Here is a 25,055-nt window from a genome sequence, read left to right on the forward strand (position 1 = left end):
CTCAGAGGGGGTTAAAATGGGGGGAGGGTGGAGGTAGCGAGGTGGGAATTGAATACAAGGGTGCGATTTTTAAAATTGAGCCGTCGCTGGATAGGCCTTTTCCGGTGAGGCCAGAGGTGGGGGGTGGGGGAAATTGGAAAGCAAAAAAGAGGACAAAGACCTGTGGAACAGTGGAAGTGATTTAAATGACATAAATGGAAAGGATGGGGCAAAGGGAGAAGTTGAATAAACAAAAAGAGCTGGGCGTCGAGGAGGTGTGAATGGCGGCGGCAGCAGCAGAGCCATTGCCAGCACCACGGTTGCCCTTCCAGTGACTGAGCAAAATGGCGACGGCAACGGCGCCTCACGCGCTCCAGCCCCGTCGTTCCCGCCCGCGCGAGGTCTGACGGGTAACCGCCGCCCGCCCTGCCTCACAATGGCCGCCGTGCGGGGCGGAAGTGACCTCCGACACCCCCCCAACATTGCGGGGCGACCCCTCTCCTCCCCTCCAACCGCCGCCTGACGGGGAGAAAGAAAGAAAGGAAGGAGGTGCCCTCCCCTTCTGTCTCAGCCCCGCACCCAAGCTGGAGGAGCGGGAAAAAGTGGCGAGGGGGGAAGGTCTGGGTTGATTTCCGGTCACGTGAGGGGCGTCGCCTACTTCCGGCTGGCCGGGAGTCACGTGGAGTGATGGCGAGCGAGGCCATGGAGGGTGAGGACTGGCTGGTGGCTCCCTCCTATTGTCTCTCGGCTGGCATTTGATGTCTCATTGCCTCTTCCTTTGCTGGCCCAATGTTGGGCACAATTGTGTGGCTCCCTGAGCCACTGTGGAGGGCCTAACTCAAGCTGGTGCCTGAAGGAGACTGGAGTCACCTATAGGCTTAGTATAGGATTGAGGTGGTGAGGGCCCGGTGGGGGGGCAGGTTTCCTTCAGCAGGATAGTGAGGCTTCCTCGAATCCCTGTCTTGTGTGTGGAGGACGTGGATGCTGTCACCACCTGCTAAATTGGACAGGCATGATGGCCAAAAGGCCTCCTTCTGCGCTGTATGGTTTTTTGCCAACCTCCCTAATGTAAAACTCAATAACTAACACGGTGGAAGCCCCTCCGTCAGATCCCAGCTCATTACTTGAACCCAGGTATCTGCTATTCTGTGTATATATATATATATATATACATGAACTGCTATGCCTGTGCTGGGACGAGGGAGCAGTACCCCAGGACATGCGCGATGCCAACATCATCACCCTCTATAAAAACAAAGATGACTGCAACAACTACCGTGGAATCTCCCTGCTCAGCATAGTGGGGAAAGTCTTTGCTCGAGTCGCTCTGAACAGGCTCCAGAAGCTGGCCGAGCGCGTCTACCCTGAGGCACAGTGTGGCTTTCGTGCAGAGAGATCGACCATTGACATGCTGTTCTCCCTTCGTCAGATACAGGAGAAATGCCGTGAACAACAGATGCCCCTCTACGTTGCTTTCATTGATCTCACCAAAGCCTTTGACCTCGTCAGCAGACGTGGTCTCTTCAGACTACTAGAAAAGATCGGATGTCCACCAAAGCTACTAAGTATCATCACCTCATTCCATGACAATATGAAAGGCACAATTCAACATGGTGGCTCCTCATCAGAGCCCTTTCCTATCCTGAGTGGTGTGAAACAGGGCTGTGTTCTCGCACCCACACTTTTTGGGATTTTCTTCTCCCTGCTGCTTTCACATGCGTTCAAATCCTCTGAAGAAGGAATTTTCCTCCACACAAGATCAGGGGGCAGGTTGTTCAACCTTGCCCGTCTAAGAGCGAAGTCCAAAGTACGGAAAGTCCTCATCAGAGAACTCCTCTTTGCTGATGATGCTGCTTTAACATCTCACACTGAAGAGTGCCTGCAGAGTCTCATCGACAGATTTGCGTCTGCCTGCAATGAATTTGGCCTAACCATCAGCCTCAAGAAAACGAACATCATGGGGCAGGATGTCAGAAATGCTCCATCCATCAATATTGGCGACCACGCTCTGGAAGTGGTTCAAGAGTTCACCTACCTAGGCTCAACTATCACCAGTAACCTGTCTCTAGATGCAGAAATCAACAGGCGCATGGGTAAGGCTTCCACTGCTATGTCCAGACTGGCCAAGAGAGTGTGGGAAAATGGCGCACTGACACGGAAGACAAAAGTCCGAGTGTATCAGGCCTGTGTCCTCAGTACCTTGCTCTATGGCAGCGAGGCCTGGACAACGTATGCCAGCCAAGAGCGACGTCTCAATTCATTCCATCTTCGCTGCCTTCGGAGAATACTTGGCATCAGGTGGCAGGACTATATCTCCAACACAGAAGTCCTTGAAGCGGCCAACACCCCCAGCTTATACACACTACTGAGTCAGCGGCGCTTGAGATGGCTTGGCCATGTGAGCCGCATGGAAGATGGCAGGATCCCCAAAGACACATTGTACAGCGAGCTCGCCACTGGTATCAGACCCACCGGCCGTCCATGTCTCCGCTATAAAGACGTCTGCAAACGCGACATGAAATCGTGTGACATTGATCACAAGTCGTGGGAGTCAGTTGCCAGCATTCGCCAGAGCTGGCGGGCAGCCATAAAGACAGGGCTAAATTGTGGCGAGTCGAAGAGACTTAGTAGTTGGCAGGAAAAAAGACAGAGGCGCAAGGGGAGAGCCAACTGTGCAACAGCCCCGACAAACAAATTTCTCTGCAGCACCTGTGGAAGAGCCTGTCACTCCAGAATTGGCCTTTATAGCCACTCCAGGCGCTGCTTCACAAACCACTGACCACCTTCAGGCGTGTATCTATTGTCTCTCGAGATAAGGAGGCCCAAAAGAAAGAAGATACACCCCTGAACCCCCTCGATTATAGCACCATAGAAAAACTATAGCACAGAAGGGGACCATTCAGCCCGTCGCGTCTGTGCCGGCCTAAACACCTTGCTGCCCAATCTATAGACATCTGCTATTCTATATATAAACTTCTCCCTGAATCCCTTGATTAGATTCCAGCTTGTAACCTGCTCCAGGCTATCTGTTATTTCGCTCCACTGACCACCTCCAGGCGCGTATCCATTGTCGCTCGAGATAAGGAGGCCCGAAAGAAAGAAGAAAGAAAACACCTCTTGATGAGATTCCAGCCTGTAACTCGCTTCTACTATCCATTTCATACTTTTGCTTAATGTGCTCTTCACTTTTCTAGTCCATAGATCATATGTATCAGTACTGTATTACTTTCAGGAGAAGGCAGCTGTGAATCTGGGGAATTAGGCTGTGTGTGTGGTGAGAGCTGCATAATTTAATTCCATTTTTAAGCAATTATTTAGTTGATGGAACTTAAACTGTCAGAATATTCTCTTAAAATTGAAACTGACTGGCTGCTTAAATTCTTGCAGGTCTGAGGAAGCCTTTAGAGAAAATGAGAATGTGAGTGGTGTACAATATTATTTAATTTAACTATGGATGTTTAATCTTGGGAAGAGGGTTACGGGGTGTTTTTAAACTCTAGATCTGTGTTAAGTGTCTGCCTTGAGTTGCTGACAGCCTCTGGAGTATGGGCTACAGGTGTTTCTATGGTAACTTGTCTAAGTGTCCATTCTTTGTGTGTGAACTCAAGCAGTGAATGTTGATAGACTGTTCGACTGTGAAGCTGATCCTGTCTTGACATCCACAGATTTAGTGGATGGTGGCACAGTCGTGATTGCATTTAGCACCGTAACTGCTACCCTAGCCAAGAACTGCAAATTTACAATGTCCAGCACTCTGAGTGAGCTGGAAGGAAAGGCTATTTATTGATATCCAGCAAACTGGATCCTTGGAATCAATTCAAGGTTCAGATGTCAGACTGCTTTAGAGACTTATCTGAAAACCTTCATTATATTATCCTATAAGTTGTACCCAAGCACCCATTATTCCCTAAGCAGTGAGTCGGATGTTTGGTGGGAAACCAGTCTGGTTCCTGCCCTTGATCATTCTCCAGTCACCTCTGAGGCGAATGTTGGCTGATTCTGCCATAGCTTTGCTAAGGAGTCAACTGTGGCACATTGGGTAGCACTGTTGCCTCTGTGTCAGAAGGCTGTGGGTTCAGGCCTCATTCCAGAGACTTAAGCACATAATCTAGGCTGAGAGAGCACTGTACTATGGTGCCATCTTTTGGATAAGACCTTTTAAACGGGTCCCTTCTACCCCCTTGGGTGGAGGTAAAAAAAATTCCCATGGTACTATTTGAAGAGGAGCAGTGGAGTTCCCCCTGGTGTCCTGTCCAACATTTATCCTCCGATCAACATCAAATAGATGATCTGGTCATGACTTTTTGTGCGAGCTTTCTGTGTGCAAATTGGCCGCTGCATTTCAACAATCACTGCACTTCAGAAATACTTCATTGGCTGTAAAGAGTTTTGGGATGTCCTGAGGTCATGAAAGCTGCTACAGAAATGCAAGTTCTTTACAACTTACTGATTGATGATTGAGTGTTATCTGAACTGCCACTGTCTTATTGGGCACTAGAGGGTTTCAACTTGTTTCTGGAACAGACAGACAAAATTGGACTGTCTCTTTCTGTGTTGGTCTCAGGGCGAAGAATGAAAGCGGTGACAAGCAGCTGACGCGGAGGTTTTACCTCGATGGAGCATCTAACAAGAGATTGGAACTGAAGAAAACGAAAGGTAAATGGGAAAGGCTTCCATCCGTCATTCTTTTTTAAAAACAGGTTATTTTCCCCAGAGCTTCAGCAGTTTCACAGATGAGATTTTTTTTTCATTTGGGGACAGAGTTAATGAGTAATTGGAAATGTGGCATGTGATGCGTGAGAGGAACTGGTAACTTTGACCTATACTTCCCAAAGTTAGCCACCACTGGGGGTTCTCTTCCCCCTCGTGTCTGGGTCTGCAAACATACAAAGAACGATGGATAGGAAGAGAGACCCTCTGTTCCATACAGCCTGTCCTCCCACACAAATGTCTTAAAAGAAGTGGCTGCAGAGATTGATTGGTTGTAATCTTCCAAAATTCCCCAGATTACGGAAAGGTCTTAGCGGACTGGAAAACTGCAAATGTATCGCCCCTATTCAAGAAAGGAGGGAGACAAAGCAGGAAACTATAGGCCAGATAGCTTAATACCAGTCATTGGGGAAATGCTGGAATCCATTATTAAGGAAGTAGTAGCAGAACATTTAGAAGATCATAATAAAGTTAGGCAGAGTCAAGATGACTTTATGAAAGGGAAATCGTGTTTGGCAAATTAATTAGCGTTCTTTGAGGATGTAACAAGCAGGGTGGATAAAGGGGAACCAGTAGATGCAGTGTATTTAGCTTTCCAAAAGGATAAGGTGACACTTGAAAGGTTACTACACAAGATCTCATGGTGTTGGGGGTAATGTGTTGGCATGGATAGAGGATTGGCGAACGAACAGGAAACAGTGTCAGGATAAATGCATCATTTTCAGGAGGGCAAACTGTAACGAGTGGGACGCCACAGGGATCAGTGCTGGGGCCTCAACTATTTACAATCTATATTCATGACTTAGATGAAGGGACCAAGTGTATTGTAGCCATATTTGTTGCTGTTACACAGATAGGTAGGAAAGCAAATTGTAAGGACACAAAGAGTCTGAAAAGACAGATAGTTAGGTCAAGTGAGCAAAAATTGGCAGATGGAGAATAATACGGGAAAATGTGAGGTTATCCACTTTGGTAGGAAGAATAGAAAAGTAAAATATTTAAATGGAGAAAGATTACCAAATGCTCTGGTACAGAGGGATCTAGGTGTTCTTATACACAAATCACAAAGTTACATGTAGGTACAGCAAGAAATTAGGAAGACCAATGGAATATTGGCCTTTATTGCAAGGGGGAATGGAGTATAAAAGTAGGTAAGTCTTGCTGGAGTACTGCGTAGAGTTTTGGTCTCCTTATTTAACGAGGGATATACTTGGAGGCAGTTCAGAGAAGGTTCACTGCTGATTCCTGGGATGAGGAGGTTTGTCTTAGGATGAAAGGTTGAGCAGGTTGGGTCTGAACTTACTGGAGTTTAGAAGAATAAGAGGTGATCTTATTGAAACATTTAAGATTCTTAGGGGCCATGACAGGGTAGATACTGAGAGGAAGTTTCCCCTCAGGGAATCTAGAACGAGGGGACACAGTTACAGAATAAGGGGTCTCTCAATTAAGACGGAGATGAGGAGGAATTTCTTCTCCGAGGGTCATTAATCTTTGGAATTCTCTTCCCCAGGGAGCAGTGGAGGCTGGGTCATTGAATATATTCAAGGCTGAGTTGGACAGATTTTTGATCTACAAGGGAGTTGAGGGTTATGGGGAGCAGGCTGGCAAGTGGAGTTGAGATTGCAATCAGGTCAGCCATGATCTTATTGAATGACAGGCCAGGCTTGAGGGACTGAATGGCCTTACCCCTGCTCCTATTTCTCATGTTCTGAGGGTGAACCAGGTGGACCTTGATCTTTTCATCTATCAACTCATGTTCTTAAATAATATCCCAGTTTAGATACCTGGATTGTACTATGGGATCTTTCATGTCCACCCAAGAGGGCAAGTTAAACTTGGAAGATTCCCAAGTTTCACCCTTGGTTGATGGCAAGTTCGCTGATTCGAGCGAGGGCAGCATTTGAGGTGATACGGTTTCAACTCGGTGGCCTTTGGCGAAGTAGAGAAGGGAGAATACAAACCTGGGTTCCTGCTGCGCCCACTGATTGTTGTATGCATGCATGCATACATAGAGAGGAGATTAATGGGCTTGGCTGTGATGTCTCCCTTGGCTGAATTCCCTGCCAATTGAGTGAGATACTGGTGGGAAGCTGGGTAACGTATCCTAGCAGGAGACAGTGAATATGTGGAAGGGGGCAGTTGAGGGGAGACCTTTATAATTTCTCCCCTTCTAATTTGTATATAGTTAACCCTTTTTATTCTGGTTTCTCACAGGGCTGAAGAAGAAGGACGTTTATATCGGAAACCTTCCATCCGAGATCACAGAGGTAAATCGGGACGCTTCTGAGTCAGTTTTATGAGTGATCAGCTTTGCTCTGTGCCAAGCACTCGATAGTTACTGATCTTGGACTGTTTCATTGTCTGTGATTCTTGATTACGAGAGAGGGAGTTTGTGTATCAGTTAGATCTCCCTGTCGTGTACTGCCCTCTCACAGCAAGGTTAATCTTGCTGCAAACCTAGCTATCACAGATGGGCTTTCTTCCTCTGATTTTGCTGCCTGCTCTGTGTGGACAGATCTCTACCTTGGGCCTGCCCACACTGGTGCTTGTTGCAGCAAGAGCTAGTTGGACTTTGCTGCAACCATTGTGCATTGTGATCAATGCGCTGTGCCTTGCCGTACAAATTCCAGAATATGCTGGCACCCAGTCACAGTAAACGTTGACTCGGGCGATGCATTGACTCGGTGACTGGACAGAGTCCTGCGGGATATATTTGAACCCTGGAGATTGTGCAGGAGCCCTGGTGCCAGGGAAAGAGTGGAGAAATATAAGCAGCAAATGCAGAACCAGTGGAGAGAGGAACAGAGCTAACGCAAACATTAACATTCTCCACAGATACTGCCCGACTTGCTGAGTATTTCCAGCGTTTTCTGTTTTTTTTTCAATTTATCTTTCTTGTGTTCTTAAAACCTGTTACATCTCCAGCAAAGTGAGACAGGAAAATGGTGGTGTCGGACTGGCCTCTTCTTCTCTCTTTGCACAGTGTAGCTCGGAAAGAACTCCGAAAACTTGCTGCTCATGGTTACACTTCCATTTGTTCTCAGGAGCAGATCTTGCAGCTGTTTGCTGCGTTCGAGCCAGTGAAGGTTCGCAAAGTAGTGTCGGGGCTGAAGTGGTAAGCTACAGATTTGTTGTTTTGACAGCAGCTTGCCTTTATAAAGTGCTTTTAACATATTAAATCATCCCAAGTCGCTTGACAGGAGAGTTAGCAAACAAAATTTGACACTGAGCCACGTCAGGAGATAATAGGACAGGTGACCAAAAGCTTGGTTAAAGAGGTATGTTTTAAGGAGCGTCTTAAAGGAGGGAGGGAGAGGCAGAGAAGTTTAGGGAGGGAATTCAGAGCTTGGGCACAGGCAGCTGATAGGTAACGGCCTCCTCCAGTATTCTGAGTGAGTCGTGATAGCGAGTCTTGGCAAGTTATTTGACTGCTGGGGCAGGTGGGGTGGTAAACAAGGATCATGGTGACAGTGGAGTCCAACGTTCATTTTTTTTTGTTCGTGTGATGTGGGTGCGCTGGCTTGGCCAGCATTTGTTGCCCATCCCTAATTGCATGTTGCTGCCAGTCTGCGTCGGTGGTGGAGGGAGTGAATGTTGAAGGTGGTGGATGGGGTGCCAATCAAGTGAGCTGCTTTTGTCCTATATGGTGTCAAGCTTCTTGAGTGTTGTTGGAGCTGCACCCATCCAGGCATGTGGAGAGTTAGGGGGAGATGGTTAGATTCTCTCTTCTTTGAGACGGTCATTGCCCGGCACTTGTGTGGCACCAATGTTACTTGCTACTTACCAGCCCAAGCCTTGTTGTTGTCCAGGTCTTGCTGCATCTGGACATGGGCTGCTTCAGTATCTGAGTTTCCCAAAGGAGTCAGCAGGGAGCATAGGGCTACTGACTAAATTCCCCGAAGTCTATGGCTATCAAGGCCAGTCGACCAGTAGTGCTAAAGGTATGGGCCTGATCCAGAGGTCGTGAGTTCAAATGCCACCCAGGCAAGTTGTGGAATCAAATTCAGGCTTGCACCTGAACAAAACTGACCATGAAAGCAGCTGATAAACACCATTGGGTTCACTAAACAAACCCCTACCTGGACTGGCCGACGTTTTTAGTGCACACTACACATGACTGACAAGCAAGTTACCCAGTTGTACTGGGTGTCATTAACTACCTCAGGGCAACCAGGGATGGGCAGTAAATGTGGACTTGGCATCATTGTTCATATAGTGAAAGGAAAAATGTTGTCCATATCTTCACACATCTGGGGGGCATGCAGGGTTGGTGGTGGAGGGAGCAGGACTCCCCTGTTCTCTGTTTATATGTCACAAAGCTAACTTATCTGAGCCAACATTGGCTGTTGTGTATGAATTGTGGATGGTGATTGGACGGAGGGGATGTCCTGTGTGGGGTGGGGGATGCTTAGCGATGGCTGTGTGTGCTGCATTCCCATCAATGTCCCCTTTTCCCCCTTGGCAGCTACGCTTTTGTTGATGTGGGGGATGCTGAAAATGTGGCACTTGCCATCAGTCACTTGAACAATACCATCTACAATGGGCGACGCCTGGTTGTGAGAGACCTGGCCGAGTCCAGGAGCTGTGAAAAATCAACAGAGGCAACAGAAGTGGAATTACCGGTAAGATTTGGTACTTGGGGATGGGGTAGGCAGTGGCACGGCGCATTGCATCATGGTGGTTAGGAGTTTGGATCACCCTGCACAGGTATTAAAACAAAGATTTCCCCCCCCCCACCCCGCCCCAAAGTTAAAGAAATATTGGAAATGGGAAGGAATAAGGTTGTTTGACATTTCAGGGCTGTTGGAGATAGGATGACGTGACGAAACCTCCAGGAATATATCCATACTGGGTAACCCTAGTAATGGGTAGAATCCAAGCTGTGGTTTGAGAGAGAATGGTCATGAGACTGCCCTTACACCACCATCTAATGGCTGGCTTTAAAAAATAACGTATTATTCATTCTTGGGATGTTGGCATTACTGGCAAGGCTGCCAATTATTGCCCATCTCATTGCCCCTGAGGTGGTGGTGCACCGTCTCCTTGAACCACTGCAGTCCATGTGGTGTAGGGGTGCTGTTAGGGAGGGAGTTCTAGGATTTTGATGGATGGACCATGATCGAATGGCTGATAAGGCAGGATGGTATGTGTGACTCAGAGGGGAAGTTAGAGGTGGTGGTGGTCCCATGCGCTTGCTACCCTTGTCCTTCCAGTTGCTGGATTTGTGGGTTGCTGTAGATTGAAGAGGGACTGAAGGAGAACAGCCGAAGAGGATGGGCTGCTCCCTTGGACCTGCTGGCACTTCCCACTGTGGCACTGAACTCCAGATCAGGAAGTACCCAGTTTTTATTAGCTTAAATGAATTCGGGAGAGGGAGGGAGGGAGGATAAAATCATCAAGGGTCCGTCTCCTGATTGACTACTGTCAACAAAGTTGTTGTTGTTGAGTGGTTGGGCCCAGCCCGTGGTTATAGAGGAGTGGCAGAAGTAAAGGGGGTGTGGCTGGCCAGCACCTTTGGAACCGCTTTGGGAGGGAAAAGGTTCTAACCTGAGCTGTTCTGTGCCTCGGTTGGCTATGTCATCTGATGATGGGTCCTAATACTGTACCCTTTCCTGTTTTTCACAGCCTCTGGAGAAAGTTGACAAAGATTCCAGCAGTAAGTACTTACTGTGGCTTTTCTCTTCTATTTCTACCCCCCCACCACACTCCCCCCAACCTTTTGCTGGCGCCATTCATAGGAAGACACAGGAGGAGACCATTCAGTTCCTCGAGCCTGCACTGTCATTCATTTAGATAGAGGCTAATCTCCCCTTCTCTGAAGTGCATATTAAGGCGAGATTAGATTGGGAAGCTAGTCTTTTTTTTTTCAGCCAGCACAGACACGATGGGCTGAATGGCCTCCTGTGCCATATCTTTTCTATGGTTCTATATACCTGTCTTTGCTCCATATCTCTTGATACACTTATTCAGGTTCCATGTGTAACTCCCTGTACCCCCATTCTGGGAGTGGACATCATGCAGTATGGGTTTTGATCACAGCTGAGCCTTGCAATTATCACTACTGGGTGTCCGTAAATAACATTGCTGTCTTGTAGTGTCCGGCAGTCCCATGTCACTGCCTTTAGTGGCTGAGTCAATAGGAATTATATTTCCCGAATCTATAGTCTACCAGGACGAGTCAGCACCTGACTTGGTTTTTAGCTCTTGCCTTCCATGCTGATTTATATAGGTACAGGAGGAGGCCATTCAGCCCCTCGAGCCTGCTGTGTCATTCAATTAGATCACTGGCTGATCTACACTCACTTCAGCCCTATTTACCTGCCTTTACTCCATATCCCTTGATACACTTACTCAACAAAAATCTATTGATCTTGAAAGTTCAAACTGACCCCTAGTCTCCATGGCCTTTTGGGGGACAGGGTACTAGATTCCCACTAACCTTTAAATGGGGGAGAAAGTGCATCCTGCTTTCACTCCTAAGCGGCCCAGTTCTAAGGTTATGTCCCTGTATGTTCCAATTCCCCACTAGAGGAAATAGTTTCTATGTACTGATTCTAACAAATCTGTCAGACATTGTAAACACTTTGATCTTCCATACTCCGAGAAAATAGAAGTGAAGTTTAATGGATCTGTCATCAAAACTTAACCCTCCCAAGCCCTGGTGGTATTCTGGTGAATCTGCGCAGCACCCCCTGCAAGGACAATCTATCCTTCCTGAGGTGTAATACTCACTGAATGTTTTACCTATCTGGCACCCTGCCCATCTGAAGGTACTGACTCCAATTGGGTGCCAGTCTGTCTTGTCCTTCACCCAGTCTTTGTTTGAACCTAGACGACGACAACATTTATACAGCACCTTTTGACTTAGTAAAATGGCCCCAGTGTGCTTCACGGGAGCGTAATTAGACAGAAATTGACACTGAGCCACATAAGGAGATATTAGGACAGGTGACCAGAAGCTTAGTCCAAGAGGCAGGTTTTAAGGAGCGTTTTAATAGAGGAGTGGGAGATGGAAAGGGTTAGGGGGGGAATTCCAGACCTTGGGAGCCTCGGCTGAAGGCATGGCTGCCAATGGTGGACTGAAGACAGTGGGGGGTGCACAAGAAGCTAGAATTGGAGGAACGCAGGGTTGGAGGAGGGGTGAGGCCATGGAGGAATTTGAACGTGACGATGAGAAGTTAAAATCGAGGCAGTGAGTATCACTGTATCACGTACAGTATCACGTCGATGCCGCCATTACAAACACACAACATGTACTATGGCCCCAAGTTTGATCACTGTGTCGAACAACTGGCATACTGTAGGGAACAAAACCGCTGGCTCACTTGGCTGACAAACTGCATGTGGATGGAGAAGGGAACGGGGCAGATTTGTAAAGTAGGTTTCTTCCATCTCCTGTTTTGTGGAGTGTTACTTCCCCTCTTTTTTTTTTTCCTTTCCCGCAGAAATGTTGTCTGTCTCTCAGCCAGTTAAAGATGGAAGTCGGACCAGCTACGCTGTCCCATTGGAGATGAGGTATGGCGGACCATTTATTTACCCCACCAGACAGGGCGTTAAAATACCCGCCACCAAATCAGAGGCTGCTACTGCCAATGGCTCAACCAACTGAGTCAGACAGAGCAGAAGGCCCTGAGTTTGATCTGAGGTTTCTTCTGTGTTCATAGAGTCCTATAGCACAGAAAGGAGGCCATTTGGTCCATCGAGCCTATGCTGGATCTTTGAAAGAGCTATCCAATTAGTCCCAGTCCACCTGCTCTTTCCCCACAGCCCTGCAAATTTATCCTTATTTATATTTATCCAAATACCTTTTGAAAGTTACTATTGAATGTGCTTCCACCGCCCTTTCAGGCAGCATATTTCCAGATCACCACAACTCGCGTGTGAATTTTTAAAACAACGAATTCCTCTGCTTGCTTTGCCAATGATCTTAAATCTCTGCCCCTCTAGTTACTGACCTCCCACTAGGGTTAGCTAATCAGCTGGTGCGGTGGCGGGGACGCTCAGTTCCTGGGAAGCCAAACTTTTTAATCAGTCAGCATGTCTCAGTGGGTAGTGTCCTTGCCTCTGAGTCAGAGGTTGCGGGTTCAAGCCCACAATCTGGGCTGTGATGGAGGTGAAATTTAAACTGAGGCCCCCGTCTGCCTGTTTCCGTCGATGTATGAAGATCCCACGGCACGGTTGGGAGAAATTGGAAGTTCTCCTGAGTGCCCTGGCCAACATTAATCCTTCACCCTGTACTGCCAATGACCCATCGATTTTCCCTTTTTGGCGGGACCTTGTGTTTAAATTGGCGGCTGCGTTTACCTACAAAAGAGTAACTAAGTTTTGAAAGCATTGCCATTGACGGTGAAGTTCTGTAGGACATCCTGGGGAATGTGAAAGATTTGGAGGCCGAGGGATGACCTAACAGAGGTCTTTAAAATTATGAAAGGGTTCAATAGGATAAATAGAGTGGATGTTTCCACTTGTGGGGAAATCCAAATCCAGGAGGGCCATAAATATAAGATAATCACTAGTAAATCCAACTGGGAATTCAGGAGAAACCACAGCGAGTGGGAGGAGGAGGAGACTCATGTGGAGCACAAACACTGGCTTGGCCTGTTTCTCTGCTCTGAGTTCTGAGTAATTCTCTGCAAGTTATTTCTTTCCAGGAGTTTGACGTTGGTGCAGATGCTGACCAGCTGTTTCAAGGATGTCGGGTGGATCAGTGAGAGCGCGAAGGTACACGGGAATGTCGGACTGATGGTCATGGACACATTCCCCAACATGCCATACTTCTGGGCCATGCACTTAACTCCGGTAAGGGGGCCGACTGGCAGCAGCTTGTTTTGCTTCGCGCAACCATTTGAAGAATGATCTGAACTGACGCTGCATTCACGGTATCAAGGGAGTGCTGCATTGTCTGTGGTGCTGTCTTTCAGGTGAGAGTTTAAATCGATGCTCTGCCTGCAGTGCAGATGCACCAGATTGATACTGGAGCTAAAGCGTCAAGTTATAAGGACAGCTGTATTCCCTCAAATGTGGGAATATTAAAGGGTGATCTGATTGAGGTGTTTGAGATGATTAAAAGATTTGATGGGGTAGATAGAGAGAAACTATTTCCTCAGTTGTGGAGAGTCCAGAACAAGGGGGCAGAACCTTAAAATTTGAGCCAGGCCGTTCAGGGGTGATGTGAGGAAGCACTTCTTCACACAAAGGGGGAGTGGAAATCTGGAACACTCTTTCTCCCCCCCCCCCCCCCCCCCCCCCCAAAAGCTGTTGAGGCTGAGGGGAGGGTCAGTTGAATATTTCAGAATGATATTTTTATTGGGTAAGGGGGTTAAGGGTTATGGAACTAAAGTGAGTAAATGGAGTTAAGATATTGATCACCAGCTTCCTAACCTTGGGAAGTTTTATTAATTGGCACAGGACAGATCCCAGGGATGGTGGGGGGGCGGGGGGTGAAATGGCAGTGTGGAGAGAAAGAAGCAAATGCCAGATCCGTTGGGTTAAGAATGATTACTTTTCTGGCAGGAGACGTATGTGAAGATGTGCCAGCTATTCAATGCGCTCTCCGTGGTTACTCAGGAGCAACCGTTCCTTAAGAAAGAAGAGGTGCAGCGGGGCAAGCGGTGCATGGCCGAGTTCCCGGGAGAGGGCGGAGAATGGAACAGGTTGGTGAGCTTCCTTGTGTGGGTTGGGGGTGGAATTGGAAATGAGGGTGAAAGTCCCGGGAATGAAATCACGCCACGCGCTCATTCCAATGGCTGCAGAGGATTTACATCCTGTCTGGTTGCTGGAGTCACATCACCTTCAACCACTCATCATAGAATAATACAGCACAGGAGGAGGCCATTCGGCCCTTCGGGCCTGTGCTGGCTCTTTGAAAGAACTATCCAATTAGTTCCGCTCCCACTCCCTCCTCTCTTTTTCCCCATAGCCTGACAACTTTTTCCTTTTCAAGTATCTGTCCAGTTCCCCTTTTGAAAGTTACCATTGAATCAGCTTCCACCACCCTTGCAGGCAGCGTGTTCCAAACGTGTGGTGAGGTAGCTAACCTTAAGTTGGTGTCTGGGAGTGGGGGGGGGGGGGGTGGGTAGCGGGCAAAGAGGTAGACGCGTTAGGCTCTGTGCCCCAGGGCTAGACGGGGTCGTAAGAAATTAGGTTTCTGCTCCAGATTGCAGTGCAGTGACCCCTGCTAGGGTGCTGCATGTGTCGATGTTGAGGATCGGGTTGTGATGCCTCATACAGTTGAATATCCTGCCTGCATTCACTGTCCAGGTTCACCTATCTAGAACGGTGTCTCGGGGAAGGAAAGTGTAGGGTGTCTTGTACATTTGTAACACGTACGGGGGTAGGGGACTGGCAGAAGGGAACTTTTACACTCTTCTAAATATTCTTGCTTGTGATTACTGTACTGAGGCCAAAGCAATTCACCACCCAAGATAAATGATCTATTTCAACCCCTCGTCACTCTTTCATTGGCACTTGCTGCAGAAAGGGCAGAGCTGTTTAGATTTGGTAAGTTTTAGAACATTTTTCTGTTGGGGTTGGAGTCCCAGGAATCCCCATACATAACTTCTGAACCGTGTCCTACTCTGCGTAATACAGAAACTAACAGTACAGATATAAGACTGGTTAGTAAAATAGCAAGTCAAAAAATTCTTAATACTGCTCATTGCTTGTAGTACAGCTGACAAGGAATCTAATCACCCCATGTACTCCTTAGGATTCAGGAGCTCACTTTGATAGCCTGACCTTTGTCTTCTGTGCATCTTAATTGCACTGTTAATGACTACAAGCTCCAACATGACTCGAGCTTCACATTTAAATAACCTTTACATACCTGTGGCTCGGTAAGTCATATTCTCGCCTCAGAGTCAGAAGGTTGTGGGTTCGAGTCCCACTCCAGAGACTTGAGCCAATTCTGCGGGAGTGCCGCACTGTTGGAGGCGCTGTCCTGCAGCGAGCCGAGAAACCGAGTCCGTCTTGCCCTCTCAGGTGGACGTAAGATCCCAAGGCCGCTTTTCAAAGAAGAGCAGGCGAATTCTCCCTGGTGTCAAATCCTGCAACCAAAATCGTGAAAAAGATTTATCCGGTCAATAACATGTTCCTGTTTGTGGGAGCTTGATGTATGCAGATTGGCGGTCACGTTTCCTACATTATAACAGTGATCACCCTTCAAAAAAAACCGCTCGTTGCCTGTGAAGTGCTTTGGGACAACCTGATTGTGAAAGGCGCTATAGAAATGCAAGTCTTTTAATGGACAGGAGTAAGGGAAACTGAAACAGTCCACCTGTCCAGAGACCATACGGTAGAGTCTACTCGTTCCAGCTCCAGGGCTGAGTACCAGGCCGAAACGTGCTCCAGAGTCTGTCTAAACTCCTGGAGTCAGTTGCAGCCTTCTTGTTCCCTCCCAGCTATCTTGCTTCTTGTCACTTTGGTGGCAGTGCATTGTGTTGATACACAGTGCCACCAGCTGCCTGCAATGAGTATTACCAACCAAGGTCTCTGTCAGTACAGAAACATTTCTTTGTCGAAATCCATGCCAGGAAGGTTCTGGGTTTAACCCCTGGTCTGTGCTGCATGAGCTGATCTCAGCTGGGTTGTGATAGGTGCATGACAACAACTGGTCCCATCCTCCAAGGGCTGTGGGAGAGAGGGCTGTGGAATAAAAAGATTAATCACTATCCAGTGACCCCTGTTGAGGGTGCGAGTGCTGATTTCCATTGCTCCACGATTGGCGGCCATGCCTTCAGCTGCCTGGGCCCTAAGCTCTGGAATTCCCTCCCTGAACCTCTCCACCTCTCTCCTTCTTTCAGGCTTTAAGACAGAAAGCTAGCTAGAAATATAAAGACAGATGGCAAGAGTTTCTTTAGATAAAAAAGAAATGAGTTAACGAAGTGAGTGATGATCCTATAGAAAGTGAGTCTGGGGAATTAATAATGGATAACAAGGAGATGGCAGATGAATTGAGCAGATATTATGCATCCATATTGAGGATACAGGTAACATCCCAGTATTAGCTGTGAGTCAGGAATGGAACGGAGGGAGGAACGCAAGAAAATTACAATCACCAGGGAAGTGGTACTGAACAAATTCTTGGAGCTGCGGGCTGACAAGTCCCCGGGTCCTGATGGACTTCATCCTAGGGTCTTAAAAGTGGCTAGTGAGATAGTTGATAGTTTTAATTTTCCAAAATACCCTAGATTTGGGGAAGGTTCCGTTAGATTGGAAAATAGCAAATGTAACTCCTTTATTCAAAAAGGGAGACAGAAAGCAGGAAACTACAGGCCAGTTAGCTTAACATCTGTCTGAGGGGAAATTAGATTAGATTAGAGATACAGCACTGAAACAGGCCCTTCGGCCCACCGAGTCTGTGCCGAACATCAACCACCCATTTATACTAATCCTACACTAATCCCATATTCCTACCAACATCCCCACCTGTTCCTATATTTCCCTACCACCTACCTATACTAGTGACAATTTATAATGGCCAATTTACCTATCAACCTGCAAGTCTTTTGGCTTGTGGGAGGAAACCGGAGCACCCGGAGAAAACCCACGCAGACACAGGGAGAACTTGCAAACTCCACACAGGCAGTTAGAAGCTGTTATTAAAGATGTTATAGAGGGCATTTAGAAAAAATTCAAGGTAATCAGGCAGAGTCAACATGGTTTTGAGAAAGGGAAATCATGCTTAACCAATTTATTGGAGTTCTTTGAGGGAGTTACATGTGCCATGGATAAAGGGGAACCAGTGGATGTATTGTACTTAGATTTCCAGAAGGCATTTGATAAGGTACCACATCAAAGGTTATTACAGAAAATAAAAGCTCATGGTGTAGAGGGTAACATATTGGCATGGATAGAAGATTGCCTAGCCAGCAGAAAACAGTAGACATAACTGAAACAAAAACAAGAAATGTTGGAATCACTCAGCAGGTCTGGCAGCATCTGTGGAAAGAGAAGCAGAGTTAACGTTTCGGGTCAGCGACCCTTCTTCGGAACACATAACTGGATCATTTTCTGGTTGGCAAGATGTAACGAGTGGTGTGCCGCAGGGATCTGTGCTGGGGACTCAACTTTTTACAATTTATATAAATGACTTGGATGAAGGGACCGAAGGTATGGTTGCTAAATTTGCTGATGACACAAAGATAGATAGGAAAGTAACTTGTGAAGAGGACATAAGGGGGCTACAAAGGGATGTAGATAGGTTAAGTGAGTGGGCAAAGACCTGGCAAATAGAGTATAATGTGGGAAAGTGTGAAATTGTCCACTTTGGCAGGAAGAATAAAAAAAGCATATTATCTAAATGGTGAGAGATTGCGGAAGTCTGAGATGCAGAGGGATCTGGGTGTCCGAGTGCATGAATCACAGAAGGTTAGTTTGAAGGTACAGCATGTAATTAGGAAAGCGAATGGAATGTTATCATTTATTGCAAGGAGTGTTGAATACAAAAGTAGGGAGGTTATGCTTCAGTTATACAGGGCATTGGTGAGACCACATCTGGAGTACTGTGTACAGTACTGGTCTCCTTATTTAAGGAAGGCTGTAAATGTGTTGGAGGCAGTACAGAGAAGGTTTACTAGACTAATACCTATCTTACAAGGAAAGATTGGACAGGCTAGGCTTGTATCTGCTGGAATTTAGAAGAGTAAGAGGCGACCTTGAAGCATATATGATCCTGAGGGGCCTTGACAGGGTGGATGTGGAAAGGATGTTTTCCCTTGTGGGAGAATCTAGAACTAGGGGTCACTGTTTTAAGACCGAGATGAGGAGAAATTTTTCTCTCAGAGGGTCGCGAGTCTTTGGAATTCTCTTCCTCAAAAGGTGGTGGAAGCAGAGTCTTTCAATATTTTTTAAGGCAGAGGTAGATCGATTCTTGATAAGCAAAAGGGTGAAAGGTTATCGGGGGTAGTTGGGAATGTGGAGTAATCAGTTCAGCCATGAACTTATTGAATGGCGGAGCAGGCTCGAAGGGCCGAGTGGCCTATTCCTCCTAGTGCGTATGACTTTCCTTAAAACCTTTTGGTCACCTGTCCTGATATCTCCTTATGTGGCTCAGTGTTAAATTTTTTAGTCTGATTTACACTCCTGAAAAACCCCTTGGAATGTTTTACTGCGTTAAAGGCGCTATATAAATGCCAAGTTGTTGTAAAAAGACTCCAGGAGGATGGCAGCAGTCACTTATTTAGATTATGACCAGCTTTTGGGGGTTTGAGGGAGTGGACCCAGTCGAAACAGGGAGGGGTTTGAAGCCTGGGGTGGGAATCCGGCAGTAGGATGCTACAGAACTGACTTGCACCCCCCCCCCCCCCCCACCCCCCTCCGCAATGTTTGAGCATCATCGCCACAACAAATGATTTGCTGACACCCCAACCCCCATCCCACTGCGTTCTAATATGAGGATTTAACCTCAAAACACACCGTGTCCCTTTTCCTTTTAAGATGCTGGATCGTTGATGTGGTGGAGAGTCGGGTCATCCTGTTCTACGTGGATTCTGGGAGCACGGCTTGTGTCTCCGCAACGTCTGTGAAATCTCTGGACAATGATGAATTCTGGGCCGTCCCTCCTCTGGTCCAGCCCTTCGTCCTGCAGCAAGGTAAGTCTGTTCATCTTTGCTTTCTGTTCAAGATCCTCGTGGAACCTTCCTCTCCGCCTCCCCACCCACGGCCAGTTCCTTGCTGTTGCACCACCAGACAAAGTCTGGACGTGTAGCCATCTGTCCAGACATGTGGAACCTTCTATCCGTCATTCATTCACTTGCCAACTGATTGACTGATTGGTAAGGTGGTTCAGTGGATAGCGGTCTTGCCTCTGATTTCAGAAGTCCTGCTCCAGAGACTTGAGGCCATAATCCAGTCTGACACTCCCAGCGGAACACTGAGTGAGTGCTGCACTGTTGGAGGTGCCATCTTACAGATGAGACGTTAAAACGAGGCCCCGTCTGTCCTTATAGGTAGACATAAAAGATGCCAGGGCACTATTTGAAGAGCAGAGCAGTTCTGCTAGGCCAAAAGTTATCCTTCAACAAACACCCACCCCCCAAAAATAACTGTAACTGAACAATGGGCTGCCTTTAAAGAAGAGTGTTCAGGCACAGGTTCCCACGAAGGGGAAAGGTAGGGCAAACGAATCCAGAGTTCCCCGGATGACAAAAGAGATAGAGATTAAGATGAAGAAGAAAAAGTGTGCTGATGACAGATGTCAGGTTGATATGACAACAGAGAACCAAGCTGAATATAGAAGGTTTGGAGGGGAACTGAAAAAGCAAATAAGAGAAGCAAAGAGAGAGTATGAGAAGAGATTGTCAGCTAACCTAAAAGGGAATCCAGAAGTCTTCTATAGGCATATAAATAGTAAAAAGGTGATGAAAGGAGTAGTGGGGCCTGTTAGGGACCGAAAAGGGAATTTATGCATGGAGGCAGAGGGCCTGGCTGAAGTATTGAATGAATGCTTTGCATCTGTCTTTACCAAGAAGATGGTGCTGCACAGGTCATGGTGGAAGAGGAGGTAGTTGAGACACTTGAAGGGTTTAAAATTGATTAGGAGGAGGTATTGGATAGGCTGTCGGTATTTAAAGTTGATAAGGCACCAGGACCGGATGAGATGCATCCAAGGATACTGAGGGAAGTGAGAGTGGAAACTACGGAGGCACTGGCCATAATTTTCCTGTCTTTCATAGACTTGGGTGGTGTCAGAGGACTGGAGAATTGCAAATGTAACACCCTTGTTCATAAAAGGATAAGCCTAGCAATTACAGGCCAGTCAGTTTAACCTCAGTGGTGGGGAAGCTTCTAGAAACAATAATCTGGGACAAAATTAATAATCACCTGGACAAATGTGGATTAATTTAAGGAATGCCAGCATGGATTTGTTAAGGGCAAATCGTGTTTAACTAACTTGCTTGAGTTTTTTGGTGAGGTAACAGAGAGGGTAATGTTGTTGTACATGGACTTCCAAAGGCATTTGATAAAGTGCCACATAACAGGCTTGTCAGCAAAGTTAAAGCCTATGGCATAAAAGGGACAGTGGCAACATGGATACAAAATTGGCTGACAGGAAACAGAGTGTTGTGGTTTATGGACATTTTTCGGACTGGAGGAAGGTTTGTGGTATAGTTCCCCAGGGATCGGTGTTAGAACTCTTGCTCTTCCCGTTGTATATTAATGATCTAGACTTGGTGACGGGGCACAATTTCAAAATTTGCTGACGAAACTTGGAAGTATTGTGAACAAAGGAGAATAATGTAGAACTTCAAAAGGACATAGACAGGTTGGTGGAATGGGTGGAGAAATGGCAGATGAAATTTAATGCAGAGAAGTGTGAAGTGATTCATTTCAGTGGAAAGAAAATGGAGAGACAATATAAAGTCAAAGGTACAATTCTAAAGTGGGGTGGTGGGGGTGGGGGGGGGGGGGGGGGGGGTGCAGGAGCAGAGGGACCTGGGTGTATATGTGCATAAATCACTGAAAGTAGCAGGAGAAGTTGAGAGCACAGTTAATAAAGCATACAGCATTTTAGGCTTTATTAATAGGGGGCATAGAGAACAAAATAGAGGAAGTTCTTTCATACTTGTTAGAAAACACTGGTTTAGCCTCAATGGGAGTATTGTGCCCAGTTCTGGGCACCACATGTTAGGAAGGGTGTGAAGGCATTAGAGAGGGGGCAGAAAAGATTCAGAAGAATGATTCTAAGAATGAGAAACTTCCTCTGCGTAGATAGATTGAAGAAGTTGGGACTGTTCTCCTTGGAGAGGAGATTTGATAGAGGTATTCAAAATCATGAAGGGTCTGGACAGAGTAGATGGGGGGGGGAAACTGTTCCCATTGGTGGAAAGATAAAGAACCAGGGGACACAGATTTAAGATAATTGGCAAAAGAAAAGCAGTAGTTTCATGAGGAAACTTTCACGCAGCGAGTGGTTAGGATCTGGATCACACTGCCTGAGAGTGTGGTGGAGGCAGGTTCAATTGAGGCTTTCAAGAGGGAGTTGAGGTATTATCTGAAAAGGAAGAATGTGCAGGGCTACGGGGAGAAGGCAGGGAGTGGCACATGGTAAATTGCTCCTTCAGAGAGCCAGCACAGACGTGATGGGCTGAATGATATCCTCCTTCTGTGTTGTAACCATTCTCTGATCTTTATCTGCGGTTTGTGGGAGCTTGCTGTGCAAATATTAGCAGCCATATTTCCTACATTACAACAGTGACTGCATTCAAAAATACTTCACTGGCTGTAAAGCACTTTGGGATACCCTGAAGTTGTGAAAGGAGCTATATAAATGCAAATCTTTGTTCACAAACGAGCAGAAAATCATAAATTAAAACAATCAAAAGAATGTCATCTCTTGCTAGTTTTCCTGATCTTATTAACATCGTGTTGCCACGAGGGAAGAGATCAGATTTTACAAGCATCTGCCAATTTAGAGCCACCCTTTCCTGAGTAACAGCAATTAGCCTCTCAACTAACCTCAAAAACTGCCCATTAAAAGCACTTGCTTCCCATGTGAACATACGAATTAGGAGCAGGAGTAGGCCGCTCGCTCCCTTGGCCCATCGAGCCTGCTCCGCCATTCAATAAGATCATGGCTGATCTGATTGTAACCTCGACTCCACATTCCCAATAACCGTTCACCCCCTTGCGTATCAAGAATCTATCTACCTCTGCCTGAAAAATATTTAAAGACTCTGCTTCCACTGCCTTTTGAGGAAAAGAATTCCAAAGACTCACAACCCTCAGAGAAAAAATTTCTCATCTCTGTCTTAAATGGGCCTCCCCTTATTTTTAAACAGTGACCCCTAGTTCTAGATTCTCCCACAAGGGGAAACATCCTTTCTACATCCTCCCTGTCAAGACCCCTCAGGATCTTACATGTTTCAATTAAGTCACCTCTTACTCTTGTAAACTCCAGCGGATAAAAGCCCAGCCTGTCCAACCTTTCCCCGTAAGATAGCGCGCAGATTTCAGATGTTAGTTAGTTTAGTAAACCTTCTCTAAACTGCTCCCAATGTATTTACATCCTTCCTTAAATAAGGAGACCAGTACTCTACACAGTACTGCAGATGTGGTCTCACCAATGCCCTGTATAGCTGAAGCATAACCTCCCTACTTTTGTATTCAATTCCCCTCGCAATAAATAATAACATTCTATTAGCTTTCCTAATTACGTGCTGTACCTACACACTAACCTTTTGCGATTCATGCACGAGGACACCCAGATCACTCTGCATCTCAGAGCTCTGCAATCTCTCACCATTTAGATAATATGCTTTTTTATTCTTCCCGCCAAAATGGACAATTTCACATGTTCCCACATTATACTCCATTTGCCAGATCTTTGCCCACTCACTTAACCTATCTGTATCCTTTTGTAGCCTCCTTATGTCCTCTTCACATAATGCTTTCCTACCTGTCATTGTGTCATCAGCAAATTAAGCAACCATACCTTCGATTCCATCATCCAAGTCATTTATATAAATTGTAAAAGGTTGAGGCCCCAGCACCGATCCCTGTGGCACACCACTTGTTAAATCTTGCCAAGCAGAAAATGACCCATTTATGCCTACTGTGTTTCCTGTTAGCTAACCAATCTTCTATCCATGTCAATATGTTACCCCCCCCTACACCATGAGTTTTTATTATCTGCAATAACCTTTGATGTGGCACCTTATCAAATGCCTTCTGGAAACCTAAGTACAGTACATCCACTGGTTCCCCTTTATCCACAGCATGTGTTACTACTTTTTTTCAATTATTTAAATTGTTGTGCAGCAGGTACTACATCAGATTTCAACTCTCCAGGGTTTAACCAGGACTGTCCCTTGATCAACACCGCTTAAGTGCCTTTACCCCCATTAGGAAAATTCTTATTGAACCATTAAATATCTTGACTTTCCTTGTATAATATGGCGGCGGATCCAAGTATTTGAAAGCAAGAATAGATGTAAATTTGGGATCAGTATTATGAGAATGTAACTTGCTGACCCCATGTCTCCTGGGCAAGGCACTAGAAAGTGAAGGTCGGTGCATTCAGGGGGCCACAGAGGGAGAGGATGGAAGGGTCTGTAAACACAAGGACTCTTGTTTTAAGGTGGCAGAAACTCTGACCCACTATTAAAGTCAGCATTAAAAACCTGATCATTTTTAAAAAAATAAACAGGAGTCATGGGCAATCGCAAGATGGACGGGACCATTCTGAAGGGAAGTGTTGTCGGATTCCACGAGGCAGAGGTAAACATGCACGGCTGGAATCAAGTGTCTTGAGATATGTTGGAATCCTTTCCTTGGATGCACCTACTCCTGCTGTGTCTGGGATGGCCTTCTGCCATCTGGTACCTCGCCAGACAGCTTGTTTGCCCTATGTGCGCCTGAGCAAAGATCGTGGCAGGTGAGCAGACTGCAGATGGAATCCCATCCAGTCCTGTCTCTTTTGGGGTCACATTGTCCAATGTGGTGAGCTGCTGCTTTAAAAAAAAAAGGGAAGTCCCCATTAGCCAGGCCCTCTTCATTTATTTGCCACACTTCATGCTGATTGTATTGGAAAGAGAAAAACCTGATCCCAGACTAAAGGAGATGAGCTACGGGAAGGTTAAACTCTACAGTTTGGAAAGATAGTCATTGATGGGGAGGGGAAAGAGACTGGGCCATCACTGAATGGCAGTCAGTTTTCCTAAAACATCCCTTTTGGCTGCTCAGATCATCAAATCAAGCTAATGTGACTCTGAATATGGTGAGGGCGGGGACAGCAGGAGGAAGGGAAGAGTGTCTGATTAGCTGACTGCTCTCACACCTTCTTAGGAATAAGACTTTGTTTTGTGTTTTTTTTAAAATAAAAGCCCCACATCCTGAGATTCTCCATCACAGATGAGGACTGAAAGCAGCACAGGCGTGGGAACAAACCACTTGAGAATACAAAATAAAGGAAACTATGAACTCATAAATTAGACTATGTGCTAATCGCCTTCTATCTTATTGAGCTTAGAGCTATAGAGAACAGGAAGGGGAGAGAAGTGTGACAGCACTGAATTAAAAAAAACTACCACCAGGATGAATCACATTAAATTTACTTGTCGGAGGGATTTCCCACCAGTTTCCATTTGCTTACGTTCCTTACAGGCTCTCTGGTTACCCATCTCAGTACATTTTCTCACAGCTGAGAGGATGGTGGGGGTGGGTGGATTGCCTGGTGGTAAATGGAGTGGTTTCCCCCCCCCCCACCCATCCACCACCCAGACCCAGATAAGTTTGCTGCTGTTGTCTTTCTCCACAAGACTGGGAGAGCCTCTAACAATATTTCCCCACTCCCTCACCCGCGACTAGCAAACACTGGGACATTTCCAGATCTGAATAACTGCAGCATCTGTATCTGGGCAGAGTTG

At 46.5% G+C, this 25,055-nt stretch overlaps 1 protein-coding gene across 2 annotated transcripts; it reads left to right on the forward strand.

Moving 5' to 3' along the window:
• The first annotated feature begins 522 nt into the window (after positions 1-522).
• LOC137356985 (tudor domain-containing protein 10-like) lies at positions 523-24,671 on the forward strand. 2 transcript variants are annotated; one of them, XM_068022892.1, is made up of 13 exons: positions 523-688; positions 3,367-3,397; positions 4,544-4,635; positions 6,904-6,956; positions 7,734-7,804; positions 9,155-9,311; positions 10,315-10,345; positions 12,135-12,204; positions 13,341-13,488; positions 14,203-14,342; positions 19,126-19,280; positions 23,837-23,907; positions 24,513-24,671. In XM_068022892.1, the coding sequence occupies exons 1-13, from the start codon at positions 667-669 to the stop codon at positions 24,549-24,551; spliced, it is 1,080 nt and encodes a 359-aa protein (XP_067878993.1). In that variant the 5' UTR covers positions 523-666; the 3' UTR covers positions 24,552-24,671. The 2 variants fall into 2 exon arrangements, with proteins under 2 accessions (XP_067878993.1, XP_067878994.1); XM_068022893.1 differs by lacking the exon at positions 523-688 and adding an exon at positions 2,759-3,253 and having other exon boundaries at positions 24,513-24,670.
• The last annotated feature ends 384 nt before the right edge of the window (positions 24,672-25,055 follow it).

This window comes from Heterodontus francisci, chromosome 46 (assembly GCF_036365525.1).
Source record: "Heterodontus francisci isolate sHetFra1 chromosome 46, sHetFra1.hap1, whole genome shotgun sequence".
NCBI classification, from domain to species: domain Eukaryota; kingdom Metazoa; phylum Chordata; class Chondrichthyes; order Heterodontiformes; family Heterodontidae; genus Heterodontus; species Heterodontus francisci.

What these genes read in the sequence shown, in the direction of transcription:
- LOC137356985 (XM_068022892.1), top strand. Translation starts at nt 667, where the DNA reads ATGGCGAGCGAGGCCATGGAGG. An exon ending in TTCCATCCGAGATCACAGAG is followed by an intron (nt 6,957 to 7,733) that starts GTAAATCGGGAC and finishes ATTTGTTCTCAG; the next exon opens with GAGCAGATCTTGCAGCTGTT. An exon ending in AGTTGACAAAGATTCCAGCA is followed by an intron (nt 10,346 to 12,134) that starts GTAAGTACTTAC and finishes CCTTTCCCGCAG; the next exon opens with AAATGTTGTCTGTCTCTCAG.